The sequence below is a fragment of the Podarcis liolepis genome (assembly GCF_965112155.1).
Source record: "Podarcis liolepis genome assembly, chromosome: 5".
In the NCBI taxonomy this organism is placed as follows: Eukaryota; Metazoa; Chordata; class Lepidosauria; order Squamata; family Lacertidae; genus Podarcis; species Podarcis liolepis.
This window is the reverse complement of record NC_139556.1, coordinates 78746060-78770510: the sequence shown is the minus strand read 5'-3', so window position 1 is coordinate 78770510 and position 24451 is coordinate 78746060. Positions and strand designations below refer to the sequence as shown.

Sequence of the window (24451 nt, the reverse complement as noted above, 5' to 3'; positions counted from 1 at the left end):
AGCCAGACCTATTGTCAGGGGTTTAGGAGCAGAGGCACGGGCAAGGGAGGAAACAGAGAGCGAAGGGGAGGAGGCAGAAGAAAAGATGAGTGATGACGACGACCCGAGATCTCCTAGTCTTTCCAGTGAATCAGAGGATTCACAGAAAGGAGCACCAGTGGCCAGGGCAAGGGGGGAGTCTAGGGGGGCACCCCAGGAAGATAGAGCCAGAGGGGACTCAGGGGGGAGCAGCTGGAAATCGGGACCAGCGTCACCGCCAGGAAGCAGGGAAGAGGAAAGGAGCCAGGGGGGAAGCGCTGGCAGCTCACCACAGGAGGGAGGGCATGAGTCAGGAGTGGCCACACCTCCATCGGGGAGCGAAGAAACGGTTAAGAGGAAAGTGGAAGGTTGGGCGCGCGCGCCAAGTTCAAATGCAGAGGAAGGCGGCGCAGTAAGCAGCCCCGAAAGGGAACCAGGTCCTAAAGCCCGGCGCAAGGAGGCAGGAGGGTCCGGGTCAGCGTCAGAAGAATCCCGGAAGGAAGAAGCCCCAGGGGGTAGAGGGACCCAGAGGAGGACAGTCAGGCGGAAGAGGTGGAGCAAGGCTAGGATATTAAGTTGGTGCACACGGGGCGGAGACTCAGACGGAGCTTCGCCGATCTAGCTACTAGACGTAGAGTTGCGCGCAGCAGCGTGAGAATGGAAACTGTAATTCAATAAAGACTTTTACTTAATGATCGCTGGCTAGCGTGATCCTCTGTGAGCTAGGATCTTCAAGCAGCTCTGACACCTATGTTCCACTATATTTCCAGAAGTCGTTTTTAACGTCGTGCAGAAACTCAAATATAATTCAGAAATTAACAGGTAGGGAAATGTCAGGGAAATGGAATAAATGGTTGTGTACATGTAGCCTGAGTGCCATGATCTCAGAAATCCTGGTAGCAACCAATGCAATGGCAGCAGCCCATTTTTACAGCTTTTGCAATCTCAGGAATTGTTTTCAGGTGACTCTGCATCCATGGATGAGATGGGATGCGTATTGCTGTACTTCCTGCAAATGTGTTCTAAGGAGATACAGTTGTACCTCGGGTTACATAAGCTTCAGGTTACATACGCTTCAGGTTACAGACTCCGCTAACCCAGAAATACTACCTCGGGTTAAGAACTTCGCTTCAGGATGAGAACAGAAATTGTGCTCCAGCGGTGCGGCAGCAGTGGGAGGCCCCATTAGCTAAAGTGGTGCTTCAGGTTAAGAATAGTTTCAGGTTAAGAACAGACCTCCGTAACGAATTAAGTACTTAACCTGAGGTACCACTGTATCAGGTGCCATGCAGTGTGGAAACTTCTGATGTCAGTGCTGGCTGGCTGATATTACGATACTATACTGGCAACCCTTTGCAAGTTTGGAACTGCTGGTGGATGAACTCTTGGTGCCTGAAGTATTTCTTGGTCAATCTCTTGACAGATTTCAGGGCTCACGAAGAAGCTTTTCTTCAAAGCTCTTCTAGAACAGTGATTTCCAAACTGCCTCCTCCCCACCCCAGATCTTTTGAAAATGTGCTTTGCTAGATGCCGTATGAATTCTAATTGTATCTTTACTCCTTCTTCTGTTTCACATATACTTTTTTTTTACTGTATGGTAATTTAAATTCCATATAATTCAGTGTGGTGTAGAGGGAATAAAGCTGTTTGGTGTCGTGGTACTTAAGCCTACAAGGTGCGCTGCCTCAAATCTCAGTATTTTCAGTGCACAATTGGTTCAAAAAAGGAGGAGAGAATCAAGGGTCAAACTAGGTGTTATACCAAATGCATCTACTGATTGATTGTAAAAACAAAAAACACCTAAAAGTAGTTTATAATTAGAAAACACTACATACACACACACACACACACACACACACACACACACATATATAGGATTGGCGCAGAGGGGCCAGTTTTATTGGGACTGCAACACACGAGGTGAGATTCAACCCTTTCTTCCCCAACCATGATTTTAAGGGGAAAACCACCCCACCCACGCTGCTATCAACCTTAGAAAGAAATCTGTAGCTGACACTGGTGGGGCCTCCCCACTAGAATGGGTAAGAGCAGTAAGGGGGTGAGGGAAGGACTAAATCTCCCCTCCGTGCATTCTGTGGTCTCAATTAAATTGATGTTTAATTCTCCCTTCCTCGTACCTTGCATCCCCAATAAGAATCAGTCTCTTCTGGCACCTATTACTATTTTTCTTTTTAAATCCTAATGTGATAGCTCAGTTGGTAACGCATGAGGCTCTTCATCTCAGAGTTGTGGGTTCGAGGACAAAAGGATTCCTTCATTGCAGGGGGTTGGACTAGATGACCCTCGTTGGTCCCTTCTAACTGTACGTATCTATGATTCTATACAATCTTTCTAATGATGCATTTCATGTTGTGTCTTCTTTGACCCTTCGTTTCTGCCCTGGTGCAGGTAATTGACTCATATCCTTTTCCTGCTCTGATCTTGAAGGGATGTTGGGAGCATGCCATCTAGGAAGTGGTATTTTGCTGACATGTTGAACAGAGAATGGATCAGATCAGGGCAGCACTCATTGTGGAATTAGACCCCATACTCCTTCCCCTGCCCCCCGCTCCATCTGTGCTTTTAGAGAGGAAGTGAGATGTGTTGTCCATGGGAATGATGAAGGCTGGTATTTATCCGAAGAGAAATGTTTCACGCTGTGTAAGGAAGTTAGTGGGGAATGACAGTAATGTACATCAAATTTAATTTTATTTCCGCAGCAATTGAATTTGCTTCCAGGTTAACTTGGTTTCCACTAAGCATAAGGGATTTGGAGGCTGTATCTGAATATTCTTCAGCAACACATCTCCCTTTTTCATTTTTTCTGCTAGTTATAAATGTCAGTATGTTGCAGGCTAACAAATACTGCCTCTTAACCTTACTGAGGAGCTAATGTAAGGCTGAGAAGCTGTTCAGAGTCCAATCTCACAGAAATCAGTAAACAGAACACTATAGGCTGAGAAGATGGATTCAAACTAATCCCTTGTCATGCTTAATTCCCTTCCATTGTTCATCTTGGATTAATGTAACACATTTAACCTATTCTTCATAACCAATTTGGGTTGTTTCCTCCACCCACATGTATTCATTTCCCTACACTCAAGAGTTGTGGATAACATTTATCCGCATTTAAAACATGCAAATATAATTTAATATATGATTAACATATGCACAGACCATGGGTTGCAGGTATATTTGGTCCTCTCCTCAAAACTGTTCACTCCTTCAAAAGACAGTCCCCTCTGTCTTTCTGTATCTCTTGATGCCATTGGCTGAGCTACTGTGATGTCGCCTTGGGCTTTCACTGGTGATAGCAAATGGCCCCAGTAGCTGTTATTGACTTAGCTGCTGTGATGGCACGGAGAAGTGGGAGGGGTCTGGGTCAGGTAGCTGAACACAAAGGGGAAATGAAAAGATCTTAGCATTTAAATTCTACGTTCAGCAGATTTAAACCACATATGGGCCTTGAATTATTTGTTCTTGGTACAAATATTCCAGTTCATTGCAGAGCCTTACAGTGAGCAGAGTCACCCAGCAGGTAGATGAAATCTTATGCTCAATAAAAACTCAAATCCCACAGATGTATGACCCTAAAACAGTGAATGTGTGAAGAGAATTGACATAGATCCAAAGAGCATGTCCAGTGAGATATTTTTTTTTTTTGGGGGGGGGGGGATATTTTCTCTTCAAATAGAATTCCATGTTACAATCTCCTTTGGAAACTAAATGGGAACTAGAAGTTCAACATTGCTGTTGCCATGGCAAATGAATTGTGAGCTTCTTGTTTGCCTTGGTCACATTTGCTTAGATCGATGTGTGCGGTGCTTGATACTGCTTGAATTCAGAATTGCTATTCACTCACAAAAGGATGAAAGCTGTGAACAGTGAGGAACCTGGTATACAACCCTGTTTTCATCTGAAAAAGTCAGCTGCCACCTAAGGGAGTCCAGGCCTCCATCCCTGTTGTTGAATATCTTCGAGGCCGATTTTGGATCTCTTACAGAGAACTGTATAGAAATGATGAAATTAGCCTCTGTTGGATACACTTCACATGAGATAATTTCCTCCCAAATGAAGCTGGGAGTACACAAACTGTGCATTGTGATGTGTGTCGAACATATTGTCTATGCATGCTGAAATAGATAATTATACAAAGCAGTCTGCAGAGAACTCTTTGTTTCCAGCCAATAACTTCAGGTATTTCTGTTTCACTAGGGGGTGTTGTGTGCGTAAACAACAATGTCTTAGGCATCTACTTTCTGTCGCAGGAGGTGATGTTTCAAAAGTGCAGCAGGGAATACAGTGCATTTCTTTTTTTCTTTTTATTATTTTTTTAAAATAATATTTATTAGAGTTTCAAAAAAGTTACAAAAAAAGAAAGAAAAATAAAAGAAAAAAAAATAAAAAAGAAGAGCAGAAAATACAAAATACAAGAAAATATAAACAATTAAAAACAATTCCATATTTCCATGACTTATCTTTCATTTACTTGTTTCCCTGACCTCCTCACACCTCCCTTTTTTGTATTCTAGTTCAATTAAGTATTTCAGCAAATCCTTTCCGCTTAGTTTTTATCCTAATAATTTATCTTAGTGTACTATAATTTTACATTCTCGTTTCACCACTTAAAAAATCAATTTTTACCTAATCTTTTATATCATTTCTGCTAAAACCACATTTCTTCATTCCAACATCCTTCTAACATTCCTGGATCTTGCAATGTTTCTGTAAATAAATTTTAATTTTTTTCCAATCTTCTTCCACCAACTCTTCTCCCAGTCATCTCCGCCAGTTCCATATAGTCCATTACTTACATCTGCCATTCTTCCCGAGTGGGTAAATCTTGTGTCTTCCAGGAATACAGTGCATTTCTTTGCTACATAAGCAATGCTGTTGTTGTTGGGAATTTTGGAAACCATGGCTCTTGAGTACAACGAAAGACAAACCTTTAATAAGTGCACAAATGACACGTAAACAACAAAGGATATATGACTTTCAAGAGTTAGTGCGTTAGATGAGAGAGATCCTTCTCCTACGTGATTTATCTCACTTGAGGAATGAGCCTTTCTTGACCTGCCAATTTCATCTGTTAATATTTAACAAATTGGTGCCAGGTGGTAACCTGGTACGTAGAGGATGGTACACTATTTGCTTAAACACGGGGAATGACACATGCCCTTTTGTCTTGTTGGTGCCTGGTACCAACAACTTAATATCCCCTTTGAATGACTGGCGTTGAAGTTGCTCTTCTTTGAAATCGCGTCAGGAGTGACAGGCAGTTTCCTTTTGTGTACATAAGTGCCTAATTGTGCTCTCTTTACTTCTGAAGCTACTCATTTACTGTGCATGCTATAATTTTAAAGCGACAGCTCACCCTTGCTTTCTACATACACCCTTCAAACAAATATAAAAATGCTGTAATATTTAATAAAGTTACTACATTTTACCGCCACATGAAAGGACGGTTCTGGAATAGTTGGTCTTACCAGCTATGGCTTGGGCCACCACTGCGCCAAACGTTCAGAGCACAATGGGCAGCATTCATTTAATGCAGCCCATTACCTCAATGACTTCGCCCTTCTCCTCTGCCATGTTCCCTGTGCCCCTCCAAATTGTGGGTGGGGTGGGGTGGCCAGGATCAGCTTGTGGGAGGGAGAACAGGGTGGGGAGGATGATTGCTCTGTCTGGCAGTCTCTAACACTTGTGCAGATGGAACTTGCATAATAACGTGACGTTGAATTCCACCCTGAGATACTACTTTTGTAGTTTTGGCTTCTCCCAAAGATTTCTGGAAGCTGTTAAGGGCGCTGAGAGTTGTTTGGAGACCCCTATTCCCCTCACAGAGCTTCCGTTCTCGGTTCCCAGGGTTTCCTGGGAAGAGGGGTTGATTGGTAAACAACTCTGAGAATTGTAGCTCCATGGTGTGCAAATTGCTTAACCCTGAGGGCCCTCTAGTCCAATCCCCTACAATGCAGGAATATACTTGCAGTCTGTGAGTGTAATGTGCAGCTGATGTGTGTTACAAGTGACCAAGGCTTTGCCGAGACAGTCATGGCACCCTTTTTGAACATCTCATCATTTTGGTAGCCATAGTTATTTAAGCGCCTAACTGAAACAGCCGTACATGTGCGTGCACACACACACACACACAATGCACAAGGATCGAGAAAAATGATTTCTCCCTCCTTTCCACTATCAGGATTACTAATTCCCGCTTCCATCTACATAGATTCTTGGTTAGTCATTGCCCTCTTTTAATGAAACCAATTGATTTTGCAGAAAACACTCTTGAAATAATTATGATACCAATACTACCACCGTTAACTTCTTGCTGTCTTTTGCCAAAAGACTACAAAGGAGTGCATAAGCAATATTTTGAGGCTTATTTATTCCTCTGCTTATTTCTACATTGCTTTAAAAAAACCCTGGCTACTAGCCATGATTGCTGTGCTCTACCTCTACAACTGGATGCATCGATGCTTCTGAATGACAGTGGCTGGAAGTCCTGGGAGGGGACAGGGCTCTTGTCCTCATGTTCTGTTGTCCTGGTTTCCCTCGGGCATCTGGCTGACCACTGTGAGAACAGGATTCTGGACTAGATGGGCCCTTGGCCTGATCCAGCAGGCTACTCTTATGTTCTTAACTACCAAAGCTTTCCATTCGGTTACTTAAATAATGGCTCAAATTATTTGTGGATTTAAGCCTCAACTATTTTGTTTGTGTTTTTGGTTTTTTTAATATAATTTTTTTAGTAGTTTTTCAACATATCATTTTCAACAGTAATTAAACATACTTTCATATCTTATACCATTTTTTTGACTTCCATCAATCACATCTGAAAATTTTCCAATCTATTCACTAAATATACGTTCCTTACTTCCACAATTACATTTAACTCATAACTAATATCTCTATTCTTTCTCTACTTTGCAATGCTTCATACATTTCTCCTTACAAAACTTCTTGTAGTCCTACTAGCGTAATTTGTTGATTACAGTTGCTCTCCAAATAGTTCGTATATTTCTTCCAATCTTCTGTAAATCTCTGGTCCCACAGGTTTCAAATCCTTCCTGTCATTTTATCTAATTCTGCACAGTTTATTAATTTTGTCTGCCATTCTTCTTTCGTCAGAATTCCTTCTAAGCCTCGACTATTTTGATTAACCTCCGCTACTGAACCACAGTATGATGTAAGTAAGATGATGTTCAGGTCTGTAGTGCATTCCTTCAGCAAACCAGGCACCTGAGAGCCAAATTACCCAGCTAACAACCAGCAAATGGCACAGTACAACTAATGTAAATTTTATCTTTGTTCATGTTTCCTGGTTTATATATACACTCATAGACGCCCCGTCCCTGCTCTGCCCTCCACCCAGGCAAGCAAGCGTCACTGTCAGAATCCAAGGTCGCCTTGCGTAGTATTTCTGCCCCCACCAAAAACACACTTTCCTTTTTTTGCAGTTTCCAATCCAGATTATTTTCTTCTTCCAGGAGTTGGCAGAACTTGGCAAACAAGGCTTCTACGAAGGCCGTGTGGCCAAAGCTGTTGTGGATGTTATTCAGAGCAATGGTGGAGTGATGGATTTGGAGGACCTGAAAAGCCACGCCACTGAAGAAGTCAAACCTATTGTCACAAATTACAAGGTAAGGCGGTGATAGCAATGTTCCAAAATGAATGGCGTTTGTATAATTAATCATGGGCAACTAGAGCACAGTCTCGTGAGTCCCTAACAGAGATATTGGTGAAACTTGGATACACGGTACCTAGATACAGAGAGCTCAGAGCCTCCGAGGTTTGTAATGCTCACCTCAGTGTGATAATTAGGAACTCTGAATTCTTCTCTGAGTTTCAATCTGAACCATAGAAGTATTCCTGTCTTGCTGTCCAACCTCACACTGGAAATGCCCACCTTAAAAAGAAACAACACACACACACACACACACACACACAGACACCTTACAACTGCTACATGAGCCTAAGTCTCCTTATTTAAAAAAAGAACCAGGCTCCAGCAGCCTTCATAACAAAGCATCCCATAACTAGCGAACAATGGCTGAGAAGCCTCTGTTCCATTCCCCATTGCCTCTGAAAGTACCTTTTAACAAGCTTTGAGCCTTTGATATCTAATGCTTATATTAAAAATTGGACACATGTCCAGCCGCACAGCTGAATTCTTCCAGTTATGGAAGAATTGGGAGTATCCACTACAATGGTGGTCCAGCTTTTGCATTCTCTGTCCCTCCCACAGAATTTTCTGTGAACAGGAATGCCTTTTTACTTAATGTGTTTCTCTTTATACTTCAAAGCGGTACTTTCCAGTGGCACAGCCAAGGTTGGAAAGAAAATGGGGTTTCCTTGCCAGGTCATTCTTGGGATTTCCCCCCTCCCCTTTGTTTTGAAGCCTCTGTTTTTCATCCTGTAATTTTCATACGGTAATAAAATTGCCTGGCAGACTCTTACCTTCCTCCCAGACCCACCCATGCCATCAAAACTGAACTTGGCTGTGGTTGTTTCCTTTGAAAATAATGGGAAATACATTGAGGGGTGTCCAGTTTTTTGAGGGAATGTGTGCAGAGAGCGAGAGAGAAGAGGTCAATTGAAGTGTTTGTGAGAGGTGGACTTAAACACTAATTTGTGTTTCTAACATATTGGGCTCACGATTGAAATATCTGATGAGGTGGTTACTTTCTTTATGTGTACCCTCAACAAATTCAATTTAAGTGCCGTATAATCTGGTGGCATACCATGTGAATTTTGCCCCTCTTTTTTCTAGTCAGTAGGTAATATGAAGGCACCTAGGACTTGTTGACTGAATCACAGGTCTATTAAAATTCATGATATTTCCCAGAGAGCTAGGCCTCTGAAATTTGGTTCATACAGGCAACCTTTTTCTCGATTTGCTTATGTGGACTATGTCCTGTCGTTATTAAGCATTTGTTCTGATTCGTTTTCAGGGAGTTATATGATAAGAATGTTCATCTTGAATACATCTTGATTTGCTTGTGCAGTAGTTATACACCCCCCTGTTAATCATCTGTTCATCTCCTGCTTTTCAGCGCATTTTCCCATCACTTTCCTAACTGCAAAGAGTTCATTTTTTTAAAAGGGGATTTGCTGCTGTGCAAGGGCAATAGATCCACTTAAGTTGCACAAACCTAAATTTCCAGTACTTGTGTGAATCCTTGCCACAAAATACTGTCTGGGAGCGATCATGGTCCAAGGCACCCCAATTACAAAAAAGAAAGGTTTGGATTATTTTACATCTGTACATCCTAAAATGCAAAGGAAACAAGTTCACATTATACCGAAGGCCTTTCACTATTGCAAAACTCCTTTGAAAGGGAGCCATTTGCACTGGAGAGAGGGTGGGAAGGAGAAGACAAGCTGAATTGGAATAGAGAAAGGAAACCAATGCTTAACTTTTCCTCTGGCAATTATCGCCCCCCCCAAAAAAAAACCCCTTGCTAGCTGCTTGATATGGGAGATTGCCAAATTTCAGTAGCAGCTACCAATAGAAACATGTGCTTCCCCAATACTAGCTTAATTAGTTAGTTCTGTAGATACTCTGCACTAGGAGGGAGGGAGAATTTCAGTTCTGTTCACATTTAAAGTCAAACCCACACTTTCCAAAAGAAGATGCAAAGCTATCCTTTGAAATTTTCACTTATTCAGATTTTGCGATGCAGTTCTCCAACCAAGCAGTGTTTACAAAAAAATCATATATTAAAGGGAAATGCACATAAAATGTAAATATTGGGGGAAATAATATACAAAAAAGCATTATACGGTATTTGGAAAATTGCTTCCAAAAAATGTGAAATTAGTTGTATATTAGTTAAAACTGCGGACAGATATACTAAATGTATATTAGTTAAAACTGCAGACAGAAATGTGTTTATTATGAGAAAAATGCACCAAAATGCCAATGAATTTTTTTTTTAAAAAAACAAACACCAAATTGCTGCAGAAATGTGGAAAACTGGTTGATGCTTGCTGTTGAAATTGAAATACAGTGGTACCTCGGGTTACATAAGCTTCAGGTTACATATGCTTCAGGTTACAGACTCCGCTAACCCAGAAATAGTACCTCAGGTTAAGAACTTTGCTTCAGGCTGAGAACAGAAATCATGCTCTGGCAGCACGGCAGCAGCAGGAGGTCCCATTAGCTAAAGTGGTGCTTCAGGTTAAGAACAGTTTCAGGTTAATAACGGACCTCTGGGACTAATTAAGTACTTAACCCGAGGTACCACTGTAAATAGAGCTCTGCCACATGACCCAGGGCTCAGAAAATTGGTATAGCCCAAGGCAACCCGCTTAAGTGAAATGTTGAGTTCAATGGGTCTTTACTCCCCGATAGGTTTGTAGCAGATGATTGCAGTCTAAAACTCCCATAGTATTCAGAAGCTGGTGTTTAACCCTCATCAAGCCTCCACCTGGTTGTTAAGAAGTCCATCTCTTAACACACAGTACAGGTGAGCGGCGGTATGGAAAGAGAGCATGAATCATACAAGAGATGTTTGCACATTGACATACATCACTGAGTGGCAAAAGCTCTGGAACCCCTTTCTGACTGGGTAGCGGGGAAAGGAGAGAGATTTCAATCCAGCATTTATATAGCCTGGTCAAAGCTCATCACACTGCAAGTAAAACGTCATCAGGTATGGATACCTGTGTGACACTCATGAGTGTCAAATAATGTCAGGGCAGTTCTGAGAGTGTCTGTGCCTGAGGAACTTGGGATGCCAGAGTTCCCACATAAGAAAAGGAGAAGCTCAGATACCGTATTATTAGTGAAGGTGTGTCACGTTTTGCACTCGTTCCATTCCAGTACTGCCAATAATAGTACCTTTCTAAGCCCATACCTACTAATAAACCTATTAGTCATGTTGGATGTGTACACACACACAGAGAGAACAATGAGTAATGTGTTTAAACAAAGAAGCAAAAGTTAAATATACATGAGTTATTTATGTATCTTCACTCAGACCCATAGTCCTTCGAAAATCTTGTGTCATTGCTTTCACTCTAGTTAAGTATTTCTGAAACGTTTTTTGAAAGATATATTAGGAATGTAGGAAGCTGCCATATGCTGAGTCAGGCCATTGATCTGCCTTTGTCAACCGTGACTGGCAGCAGTAGATTTCAGTTCTGGGGCAGGATTTGAACCTGGGTCTCTTCTTTATGCAAAACAGATGCCTGATCACTGAACTATGACTTTTCCCTTATTGTTTCCCACCAGCAAATATACTATGCGTATGAAATGGTCTGGAATTGTTTTTTTAGCTTTAAGAATTGGATGTAGATGAGGGCAGTTGTTATAAGAAAGCATTTGTGTGGTGAAGATATGGGAGCAAATCAAACTTATTTAAAATAGTATATAGTCAAACCTCGGTTGCCGAACATAAACTGTTCTGGAAGGCCATTCAGCTTCCAAAATGTTCGACAACCGAGGCACGGCTTCTCATTGGTTGCAAGAGCTTCTTGCACTCAAGCCGAAGCCGCGTCAGATGTTCGGGTTCCGAAAAATGGTTGAAAACCGGAGCATTTACTTCCAGGTTTTCAGCATTCGGGAGCCGAAACATACAATAACGAAGGCATTCGGGGATCGAGGTTTGAACGACTGCATACTTAAGTGAAGTTGCTTGCCAAATTACAGAAGTCACCTCTGCTATATGCTACTGCATTTACATGCATTGAAATCATACCCCAAGGGACGCAGGTGGCGCTGTGGGTTAAACCACAGAGCCTAGGACTTGCCGATCAGAAGGTAGGCAGTTTGAATCCCCGCAACGGGGTGAGCTCCCGTTGCTCAGTCCCTGCTCCTGCCAACCTAGCAGTTCGAAAGCACATCAAAGTGCAAGTAGATAAATAGGTACTACTCCAGCGGGAAGGTAAACGGCGTTTCCGTGCGCTGCTCTGGTTCGCCAGAAGCGGCTGAGTCATGCTGGCCGCATGACCCGGAAGCTGTACGCCGGCTCCCACGGCCAATAAAGTGAGATGAGCGCCGCAACCCCAGAGTCGGCCACAACTGGACCTAATGGTCAGGGGTCCCTTTAATTTTTAAATCATAACCCCCCAAAAAGAATTCTGAGAACAGTCACTGACCCCTCACAGAGCTACAACTCCCAGCACCCTTAACAAACTTTAAATGTACGGTGCTTTAAATGTTTTGTGTGTGCACAGTCTTGGTCTTGATTCAGCAACGCAGGAAAGACTTTTATACTGAAAATTATCAGTGTCTTGCGTGGAAAGTTTTCCTTTTCTTTATTGTTCCTTTTCTGGGGTACAGTGTGTGGGAAGTGACCACTATTTCTTCTCCAGGGTCTGAATGTATGGGAGATCCCTCCGAATGGGCAAGGAATAACAGCGCTATTAGCCCTGAACATTTTAGAAAATTTCAACTTGAAAGGTATGGCCAGCATCTTAAAAAGTCCTATTACTTTTTTGGGGGAGGGGAGAAAGAATAGGGAAGAAACTTTCCAATTGTTTCAGCTTTAGGTGAAGAAAAGCCTCCATTCGAAACTAAAGCTACTGTTAGTCGCTGCACTAATTGTTAATTGTTGTTTTTTAAATTGCAGGTGACTTTACCTTTTTTATGTACCAAAATAAATAACAGGGTAGGAAGTGTGAATGTTTTCTGTTCACTCTGCATCACCATTTTGTCTCAAGACACTTTTAGCCAAGCAATCCAAACTCTGCAAACTTGTCACACAATAGCCCTCAAACAATTGTTCCAGTGCATGCCCTCTAGCTTGAAGCGCTGGCTGCTGGCAGTGCCTTGGAGGTGGCATTGCTCAGGAGCACATGAGATGAAACATGTTCAGGGTGCAGAAAGGAGACTGGCTAGGGGAGGAAAAGGAGTGGGGGGCAGGGGGAGGGAGGGCAAGGCAGCGGTTGTGTACACACTCACATTTACTTTGCACATGACATTTGCCACAATCCACATCTATCCTGCAGTTTCTTGAGGAATACTGCGTTTTGATGTGTTCTATTAGATTTCAAAACCCACATGAACAGACAGAACCAGCCAAACTGATATGCACAACAATGTGCAAAAGTGATTAGAAACACAGGTGAAAAAATGGCCTCACTGTGCTTTAAACCAATAATGTGTACATAGCCAAATGTGGATGATGAAGAGAACAGAGGGAGGAAAAAAAAGTTATATTTCTCCCTTTGGCGCACTCCACATACTGCAATTTCTCTTAGGCCCCTATATCTAGAACATAATCTGTGAATGAATTCAGTGCAATTATTACTTGTGTAGTCAATTGTAGTTTTCATGGGTGAGTGATTCTTTTGACCTGATTTACTTTTCTAGAAATGGGCCATAATACTGCTCACTATTTGCACATCCTCATCGAAGCTGTCAAAGTTAGCTTTGCCGATACTTTATGGTTCTGTGCAGACCCAGAAAAGGTAGCTGTACCCACAACAAAGCTCCTTTCCAAACCTTATGCCAGAGACCGTTCGAAGCTGATAGATTTACAGAGGTAAGGGGTCATCTCTTGGCTGCTTGTATTTATTTCTGATTGCACTGATCTTCCACCTCCCCTCCAAGGCATTCAAGATGACTTAAATGGCTCTACCCTCACAACTACTCAGTGAGGTAACTTCAGCTGAGGGTTGGTGACTGGCCCAGTGTTATCCAGTGAGCTTCATGACTGAGCGGGGATTTGAACACTGTTCTCCGCGGTCAGAAACCGAAGCTCTAATCTGTATACTTCTATACTGTTCTGATCCTGAAATATGGAACAGTTGTTTTCTTTGGCCTTGGCTTTCTTTCAAAGTAGCTGCTGTCTTCTTGATGTTTACACATCAGATTATAGCCCTCTTTTATTTGCAGTGGCCAGGATCCAAAGAGTTAGTTCAGGCATTTGGGCATGCCCAATGGGATTTTTGACATTTTTCTTTGAACAGCAGGCTGCAACACAATATCAAAAGCTTGCTTTTGAAAACCCGTTCAGTTTGAAAGTGGCTTTTGTGGAATGGGGAACTCGAGCCCAAACTTTTGTAAGCATCCAGAAATAGTTGCACAGTTCTTTGGACCCCAGCCTATGAAGTCACGGCGATGCATTACCTAGTTTGGGTGAGGCATTCAGGTGAAAGATAAATTATTATAGGAGTGCCTGACAAAAACTGCAGAATGCTTGTGCGCATTTGTTTATTTGTATGGAAGCAAGTGGAAGTGTGTATGTACGTGTGAGGGGAGAATGGCTTCTGATCAGGGTTCAAGCCTGCTATTTATTACCTCCCAACTGGTGCATTCCACTCTAAATACCACCATTTTCCCTTTCCAACCAACACTCAACGTTCTGTGGTTATTTCACAGAGTTATTGCACATGCACTATCTTCATTGGGCTGTTTGGGGTTTTATGCCTCTTCTAGGTCATTTCTTTTCGTTTTCTTTACTTCTTCCATGAAGCATACTAAAACCTACTTCTTGCTTCTCAGTGACCCTGGCTACATAAATATTGGCACTCACCACTTGAGTATGCTGTTGCAGGCAGGAATGCCTATTGAGAAATCCATGCAAAAAATGTTGCTAGGATGGTATTCCAACACAGGGCTCAAACCCACGACCCTGAGATTAATGTTAGATAAACAAACTTCTCACAGTTGTAAATTGGTGAGCCTTCATGCCCACAACACCAAGGTGGAATCTACACACATATAAAAAAAGTTCAGAAAATGCTTCTCTCTCTCTCTCTCTATATATAATATATATATATATAGTGATATGTGATATGTGATATATATATATATATATATATATATATATATATATATATATATGCTTTCGTAGATTTTCACGGGTACAGGAATGCAGGTTTTGGTGTCTTCGGGTGTCTTCCCGTGTAAGAGTTGGGGTGTCTAGGCGACGTTTCGACGAGGTCTCACTCGTCATCTTCAGGCTGGTGCTTTCGGCTTCTTGTTACTGGAACAGAGCAGGATCTCAGTGTTTGAGTTCCTATAAATACTGTTGAGGGGGTGTGGTGTATAGCCTCCGACGTTCTGGGCAGAGAGGAAGTTCCCAGGTTAGTGTGACTTTTCTTCTTTTGTTCCTTAATTACTTGAGGGATATCTTGAGTGATTTCTTGAGTGATATTCTGAGTACCACTTAGGAGGGTCATTAAGTGTGGATTAGTTGCTAAAGCTTTCGTGTCTTGACCTCTTGAGCTTGTGAAGAGTTTTTCTGAGAAGATGGCTGTACTGCACTTAGTTGTGCTCTGGCTTGGCTTCGTGTATAGGGGCGAGCTGTGGTTTTGTGCCCTGTGCCAGTCAGATCTGTGTAGGGATTGCAGGGGGGTGCAGCATCCGGAGGTGCCACTATGGTTTGGCTACTGGATGGTGTCTGTAATTTATCTGTGGAGAGGGTCTGGGTTTGGGTCTGGTGTGGTTGATTGGTGATGGCGTTCTGTGTGCCTCTGGTTCTGGTGTCGGTTTTTGTGGGGAGGGCTAATTTCCAGATGTCTGGCAGGCGGGACGTGTCGTCACGCTTGTTCATGTTGTGAGGGTGTTTCTCTATCTCGATGGCTTCCATGATTATTCTCTTGTGGTGATGTTCCATGTTAAAGAGCAATTTGGAATCTGCAAAATTAATTTCGTGTCCTGTTTCTTTCATGTGTTGGAAAAGAGAGGAAGTTTTTTCTTCTTTTTTGACGGCATTCTTGTGTTCTGCGATACGTGCATTTATTCGTCTGTTTGTTTGTCCAATGTACGTGGCTGGGCAGACTTTGCAGGGTATTTCATAGACCCCTTGGTTTTCCAACTGGATTTTATCTTTGGGGTTTCTGAGGATATTGGCTATTTTTTGGTTGGTGCAAAAGGCTGTTTTGATATTGTGTTTATGGAGGATTTTGCTAATTTTATCTGTAGTGCCCTTGATATAAGGAAGGAGGGCCATGCCATTGTTTTCTTCTGTGTCTTGGTTTTTGGGGGGTGTTTCTTTTTGGATTAGCTTCGTAACCCTGTTTTGCTGGTATCCATTGGCGATTAACACATTTGAGAGATTCTGTAACTCAGTTGTCAAGTGGTCTTTGTCAGCCAGGCGTTTGGTTCTGGAGATGAGAGTCTTGGCTACGGAGTTTATTTGTGCAGGGTGGTGGTGTGATTGTGCATGTAAGTAGCGGTTGGTGTGTGTTTTTTTCCGGTAGATGGTGTGTCTTAGGGAGCCATCAGGTTTTTTGTAGATTAGGACGTCAAGGAAGGGAAGTTGGTTGTTGGCTTCTATTTCCATAGTGAATTGTATTTTGGGGTGTAGGCTGTTGAGATGTGTGAGGAAGCTATCTAGTTTTTCTTTCCCGTGTGGCCAAATTACAAAGGTGTCGTCAACATATCTGAGCCAAAGTTTGGGTTTGTGTTCTGACTTGTCTAAAGCATTGGTTTCAAAGTGTTCCATGTACAAATTTGCGATGACCGGTGAGAGGGGTGATCCCATAGGTGCTCCTTCTATCTGTTTGTATCTTTGTCCATTGTGGATGAAGTACGTTTTGCACCAACCAAAAAATAGCCAATATCCTCAGAAACCCCAAAGATAAAATCCAGTTGGAAAACCAAGGGGTCTATGAAATACCCTGCAAAGTCTGCCCAGCCACGTACATTGGACAAACAAACAGACGAATAAATGCACGTATCGCAGAACACAAGAATGCCGTCAAAAAAGAAGAAAAAACTTCCTCTCTTTTCCAACACATGAAAGAAACAGGACACGAAATTAATTTTGCAGATTCCAAATTGCTCTTTAACATGGAACATCACCACAAGAGAATAATCATGGAAGCCATCGAGATAGAGAAACACCCTCACAACATGAACAAGCGTGACGACACGTCCCGCCTGCCAGACATCTGGAAATTTGCCCTCCCCACAAAAACCGACACCAGAACCAGAGGCACACAGAACGCCATCACCAATCAACCACACCAGACCCAAACCCAGACCCTCTCCACAGATAAATTACAGACACCATCCAGTAGCCAAACCATAGTGGCACCTCCGGATGCTGCACCCCCCTGCAATCCCTACACAGATCTGACTGGCACAGGGCACAAAACCACAGCTCGCCCCTATACACGAAGCCAAGCCAGAGCACAACTAAGTGCAGTACAGCCATCTTCTCAGAAAAACTCTTCACAAGCTCAAGAGGTCAAGACACGAAAGCTTTAGCAACTAATCCACACTTAATGACCCTCCTAAGTGGTACTCAGAATATCACTCAAGAAATCACTCAAGATATCCCTCAAGTAATTAAGGAACAAAAGAAGAAAAGTCACACTAACCTGGGAACTTCCTCTCTGCCCAGAACATCGGAGGCTATACACCACACCCCCTCAACAGTATTTATAGGAACTCAAACACTGAGATCCTGCTCTGTTCCAGTAACAAGAAGCCGAAAGCACCAGCCTGAAGATGACGAGTGAGACCTCGTCGAAACGTCGCCTAGACACCCCAACTCTTACACGGGAAGACACCCGAAGACACCAAAACCTGCACATATATATATATATATATATATATATATATATATATATATATATATATATATATATATTGATTTAAAAAATACATTGAATTTTCCATAAGGCTCACCATTGCCGTCTAGTGTCACATTGTATATTGCACTTAAAACACACTTAAAACGTTTTATTTGCAGCTGTATAGCTAAGTCCCGCCATGTCTTCAATCATATACTTAGAAAACAACAGGCCTTGAAAACCCAAGGGACTAAGTACCTAGAGTAGGGCATACCTGATTATATGTATGTGGCATTTTTAAAGTACCCATGTGTGTTAGCCTCCTATTGTGTACTTTAGATAAAAATGTTTGTTTAAATTTGTTGGCAGCGTTGTGTTTGGGTTTCACCTCATAAAATAATGCGGTAACCCCTTATTTGATCGGGTATTACCTGACCATAAAAAGACTTACAGGCACTGTTCCTTTCCTGTGTCGCTTTTGCCTTATCTTTCTGTGACATGCTATTTGCTGTTTCCAGGGGGAGGGAGCAGGGAACTTTACTAAGAACTTGATGCAAGGCTGCTTGTGGGTGAAGCTACAATCTCTATCCTACTAACGTAAAACTTGCACGGTCGCAGGCGTTACTGCATCTGGGCTCATTAAGAAAGTAAGGAGAAGCATCCTCTGTTCTCACAAAGGCCAACAAGATGCTCGAAAGTGAAGCCCACAAACACGACATGAGCACAACGGGATGCAATGTACACTTTATAAATAAGCACACCTTGTTTAACCCGGCTTACAGGCAAACTCCCCACTTGTGCAAAGTTCTGGCCCCCGTACGCATAAGTAAAATTATGTGAAATGGGGAGCACCCTCTAAACACGTCCCCTGCTGCTGTGTCTTCAATCCAAACCAAAATGGAAGCTCTGTGGCCAGCTGGAGGCAGCACAAGGAAGTGGCGGCTGCGGCTGCGCTACCCCACGTGTCAGCTGTTAGGTGGGGAGGCTGAGCAACTGAAACAAAGCCCCGCTGCGCCTCCCCTCTTTTTGGGGCTTCCTCCACCCTCACTGACATCCTCTTTGGGCTCTGGGGAGGGTCTTCTCAGAAAAAAACCCCTATGAAATCAGATATTTGGGTTTATGACTTTTTTTCTGTGTGAAGTTATTGAGTTGTTATTGTTTCCTTCAGGGCAACTGCCAAATATAATCAAGGAAATCCTTTCCCGGTTGGAAGTGACACTGTTTACTTCACAGTGGTGGATACCCAAGGCAATGCCTGCTCTTTCATTAACAGCAACTATATGGGATTTGGCACAGGGCTGGTACCAGATGGCTGTGGATTTACATTACAAGTGAGAAAATACTTTCAAGCGTGTGTGCATGCATGTACACACGTGTGGAGAGCAGGAATAGAAAGATCTGTCACTTTTGCTTCTCCCCCTCTTAAATTCAGTTCTCCACATTTTGCAGCAAACTGCAAATATTTTTTTTAACGATCCTCATGAAAATTCATGAGCATTTTAACGTGAATTTCTCATAATAAACACATTTTTATATGCTGTTTTGTCTAATGTACACATGTTTACAAGCAATTCCCCCTAATACCATGCACTTTATATGTAATTTTACCTAATACACATTTGCCCCTGATGCAGTGGTACCTTGGGTTATGAACTTAATTCGTTCCGGAAGTCTGTTCTTAACCTGAAGCGTTCTTAACCTGAGGCGCGCATTGCCTACACCGGCCTCCCGTGGCCCCGGAAGCAGATTGCGTTCGTATCCCGGGGCAAAGTTCGCAACCCGGGACACTTACTTACGGGTTTGTGGAGTTCGTAACCCAAAACGTTTGTAAGGTACCACTGGTTTGTAAGGTACCACTGTATATGCATTTTAAATATTGTTTGATTGGAGAGCTGCATTGAAAAATAGAGATGAGTACAAATATCAAACAATAGCTATGTTTCGGTTTGCACATTGTTTCAGAAAGTATAAAGTAGATAGATTCATCTTGAGATACATATTGAAATGAATTTCTCCTCCATCCATAGTGGAGAGAGAGAGAAGATTGCTTTAATATTAATTGGCACACAGTGCTATCCAGTATGCTATTTCATATCCTTTAAAATGTTATTTACATTAAGTTAAATCAAATCAGATCAGATCTTGTTACAATAAGTTGAATATGGGAAGGGTTGTCCCTACATTAATGGAGGGAGTCATTTATTTATTTGCTGTGCAGTAGTTTGGGGAGGTATATTTACCTAGGAGTTCACCTTAATTTTAAAACTGTATATTTGGTACATTTTGCAGTAGCGTCTTCATAATTTGTAACTGGCTGCTATTTTAGCAGTGTATGTGGGTTTGTTTTGCTATTGCCTTTATTAACAGCCTTAGGTAACTACATAAATTGTTAGGGAATTGTCCTGTTAATGCCCACAGGGCAATTTTGCCAACCTCTGCCTTTTACTGTACTGACTTGTTTTTTAGAACAGAGGAGCCAATTTTTCACTACAGCCTGGTCACCCAAACTGCTTGGCACCTAGGAAGAGGCCATATCACACAATTATACCCGCTCTGGCTACTGATGCTGATTCAGGGGAGCTTCTCTGCTCCTTTGGAGTAATGGGTGGATTCATGCAGCCACAAGGGCATGTTCAGGTGAGCCTCTGCATCTTTCAACTACTTCTTTGTAAGCGTGCCATTTGCAAACCCTACAGAAGATCCTTTGCAGTCTAAGATGCGTGTGCAAACATTTAGAATTCATATGTTTGAGGCTGTTTCAGGGTTTGGGATTTGCTTGGTTGTTGTTGTCGGCTTGCCTGACTGCATGCCTTCCTCTCCACTTGGCACACCTGTCTCACCTCTGAGACCTGTACGTGGGTATGCAGTAATACCTGAATACAGCATATCTGGCATAAAATCCAGTGAACTTCACAAACGGCATCCTAGATGAAGTCAGCTGCACGATCTGGGTGTACTCATGTTTGATTTCATTCAATTGTGCCCTTCTGAAATGTTATGCCAATGAATGGGCATCTGACTTGTTGAAGAGGGCAAGTCTTCTGTTGCCGTCTTCCCCCATGATTGGGTACGTGTATCATCTGATCCAGCTTGCAGTGCTGCTTCAGTACGGTGAAACCGTCTTTGTTTTTCATAATGAAGCTAAAATATTACTCATCTTCAGTTGCTTTGTCAGTCATGTTGTGATTTCCACCATTTATGTGAAGACATTAAAAAAAAACCCTATTTTGCCCAGGCTGTTGCTGCTCTGTGAATTGATGACTTCCTAAGGATGTATCAAATTTATGTAAGAAACTTGTCTTTCCTTGTTCATCTTACCCCATTCTGTACCCCTTGTAGGTACTGCTCAACATGTTGGAATTTGGAATGAATCCACAACAGGCTTTGGATGTGCCTCGTTTTTGTGTTGAATATGACAAAAAGGGTAAGACATGTTTTTAAACGCACATAATGAGCATACAGACACCATACAACCTCATCTTATTTTAATAGCTGTGGGAAATCTAAAATATGTAGTTTATTAGATGCAGGAACACAGGGAAGTGCCTTATTCTGCATCTAGTTTGGTACACACATTGACAGAGATGCAACAAATAACAAATGCCACACTAAGGTCTTTCTTTCTTTCTTTCTTTCTTTCTTTCTTTCTTTCTTTCTTTCTCACACATAGATACATTTTTTTTTTTTTTGCATCCTGTGGAAATGGGTTGGAATATTCTCTTTGCCTTTCAAGGGATCATGACTTAGAGCAGGCTTCCTCAAACTCGGCCCTCCAGATGTTTTGAGACTACAGTTCCCATTATCCCTGACCACTGGTCCTGCTAGCTAGGGATGATGGGAGTTGTAGGCCAAAAACATCTGGAGGGCCGAGGTTGAGGAAGCCTGGTTTAGAGCTATGAATTAATGCTTTCATTCAATCCAAGTCTTTTGGGTTGAATGGCATTTGTGAAATCGATTAGTATTCCTGCAGTATTGCTTGTCCAGTTAAATCCTTGAATGCATTTCTTTCATACAGTGGGCGCATGGCTTGTGTCCTTGGAAGATGGCATCCCTCAGCACATCACGGAAGCACTGATAGCCAAGGGTCATAGGGTCGTGGCACCCGTAATTGGGCACAACAGGAGCATGTTTGGACGGGGCCAAATTATCACCAAAGGAGACTGGTGGAGGCACTGGACAATCCTGCCTTCTTCTAGCAATGTATTCTGGGCAGGGTCTGATCCCCGAGCTGATGGCTGTGCATTAGGATATTAGCACGGAAGAAAGAATTGGCTGTGTTTTAAGTGGATTAAAAAAAATCAATGTCCAAATCGAAACTCAAATCTGAAAGGGTATAAACAATGACAATATGGGTAAGGGGGAAACGGATCAAAATCTGCTTGAGCCATAGCTTGGTAATAGAGCAAATTCTTTGCATGTAGAGAGCCAGTGTGGTGTGGTGGTTAGGAGTGGTAGACTTGTAATCTGGTGAATTTGTAATCTGGTGTAATCTGGTGAACCAGACGTAATCTGGTGAATCTCAGGGATAGTCAGAGGCATCTATACCTGTGACTGTGGAAGAGGGTTCAGCTGCCAATCCAATTGGATGATGGGTGGGGGATGTAGCCAAGGTCTGCATTCCCTTATAGGTAGCCTTCCAGGGGAGCTGATTGGCCAGAGGTGAAGGTGCTATGGATGGGACAACTACAGGTGTCTATATTCCGGCTCTCAGTCACACAGCTCTGCAACCAGGGCTGCTCCTACCACTAGGCAAACAGAGGCAGTCCGATGGTTGGCATGGGTGCCAGTGAATTGCTGACACACACACCCCCCCAGCCCTCCCATCACCCGGCTGTTCTGCTGTCTGCCCACCTTCTCCCTAGCTCCAGGAAGGGCCAAAAGATTGACCTTCCTGCAGAACAAAGCACTTTGGGCAGGCAGGCTATGAAAGTGCCTGTTCTGGCACGGTTTGCTCTGGCAGCTAAAAAGGATGCCTAAAATTAGGGCAGAAAATTTAATGTTTTTTGTTTTGTTTTTACAATAGTCCCGAGTTTTTGCCATTGTGGCAAATGTGTAAACTTTTTAATGAAGACAGGAGGAAGGGCAACCGATACCAACATTATTAATACTGACTGGCAATTTCTTCCCCCGACCTCTTAAACTTTTAAAAATCATGTTTACAGCTTGTATGTATTTCATAGAATCAGAGTTGGAAGGGACCCCAAGGGTCATCTAGTCCAACCCCCTGCAATGCAGGGATCTCAGCTAAAGCGTCCATGACAGATGGCCATCCAGCCTCTCCAGTGAAGGACAGTCCACAACCTCCTGAGCGAGTCCATTACACGGTTGAACAGCTCATGCACTTCTATTGCATTTTGAGACAATTTTGGTATTGTTGATTATTACACAGCCCTCCTTGTTTTGTTCTGCTTTAACCTAATGAATTTAATGAATTTTAATATCTAAGGAACATCCAATCAGTCAAAAAATAATACTAATGAATCTGCTACAAAACCTTTCTGCATTGATTTGTCCATGATTCTTAATGTAACCTTTCTGTTCCATAGCATATTTTGGTACAATTGTTTCCTAATAAAGAACGTTCTATTAATAGTGCTGCGTGTATCTAGTTATTATTGCAATAAGCAGTTTGTTGGCCTTGTGTGGATGACGACAACGGAACAGCTTAACCAGCTTTGTGCACCCACAGGAGTGTGGGGCCTGAAATTCTCAAGCAGCAACCATCCACAGTAGGAACCTTCCCCCAAACCATAATAATAATAATATAATTAAGTATTCCCACACGGTGCAACAATTTTGTTGAAACTAAGCAGTGTCAAGATGGGAAATTGCCTGGGAACTTTATGTATGCCCCCTAGAGCTCCACAAAAGGTGAGATATAAATTTAATAAACTAACGGACACAGAAATTATCTGCCTTTGTTGAACAGCACCAGTAGGGTTAAAATCCAGTTTTATTTATTTTTAAAATCAACAACTGTGGGCTGCTTTTGAGGAAGCTGAAGCTGGGAGGGAACCTTTCAAATGATTTACACCTAGGTAGTGACACCACCACTTCCCCTTCTAAAAGCACCTTATTTGTACATTTATTTATTTCATTTTTGCCTTCGCAATATACAAGAGTGGAAAGAGTCTTTGTAAACAACCACTTGTTTATAACTGTCCAAGCTGTCATTTCCTTTTCAGTTGTGAGCCTGGGAAAATGGCTAGGTTGCAGATACTGTGGCTAGACAAAAACATAAAATTAAAAGAACAGATTTATTTAAATCGGTGTAAATGAATGGAAAAAATACAGTGTTGCATTAGCCTGAAAGAATCTCTCTCTCCCTCTCCCTCTCCCTCTCTCTCTCTCTCTCTCTCTCTCTCTCTCTCTCTCTGCTACACTGTATCAGAGGGTGCTTCCAGACTGTCAGTACTTTTGAGTGGCATTCAGTCACCTGACAAATTCAGGTTGTGGAATTACTGTTGATTTGGTGCACTTGCACAATAAATCCACCTCCCTCCAAAAATGGGACTTTTTCCTTCAAGGAAAGTGTGGGATAACAACTGTTTAATGTGACGTATAACTTCCCCACAAACATTGTGCAAAAATGAATCTCTCTCCCTCTCTGGCTTTGTTTCCTGGATACAGGTGTAAAATGTTATTAGTGCACATTTAACTGGTAGCTTTTTGCTGGTCTGATGGCACAACTAAGAAGGCTTGCTCCAATATCTCAGTGATCTAATGGATCCATAATGGAGATTGTTTGAATATATATGAGAAAGGCAATCTAGTTTCAGAGCCCTTTGTGGCCATTATTGTGGCATTTCAGCTCTTGACTGAGGTAGCTAGCCTTCAGCTGCAACAGGATCTCCTATTTGACAACACAGTACAAGCCAGTCATTTTAACATTTTCATTAGGAGCTTTTTAGGAAACAGATCCTGGTGTGGTGCGGTGGGGGAACCCTCCTAAGCA

At 42.4% G+C, this 24451-nt stretch overlaps 1 protein-coding gene across 4 annotated transcripts in view; it reads left to right on the top strand.

Annotated features, from left to right (window-relative positions):
- Positions 1–23091, top strand: part of LOC310707914 (glutathione hydrolase-like YwrD proenzyme) — a 31574-nt gene extending 8483 nt beyond the window's left edge. For 3 of the 4 annotated variants that reach the window (XM_083505390.1, XM_083505388.1, XM_083505391.1), the window contains 7 exons: positions 7479–7661; positions 12340–12427; positions 13340–13511; positions 18665–18827; positions 19963–20133; positions 20836–20920; positions 21512–23091. In XM_083505390.1, the coding sequence (XP_083361516.1) occupies positions 7479–7661; positions 12340–12427; positions 13340–13511; positions 18665–18827; positions 19963–20133; positions 20836–20920; positions 21512–21750 (1101 nt within the window). In that variant the 3' untranslated portion in view covers positions 21751–23091. The remainder of the gene's footprint in view (positions 1–7478; positions 7662–12339; positions 12428–13339; positions 13512–18664; positions 18828–19962; positions 20134–20835; positions 20921–21511) is intronic. The other variant, XM_083505389.1, reaches the window with a different exon arrangement.
- Positions 23092–24451: the final 1360 nt, after the last annotated feature.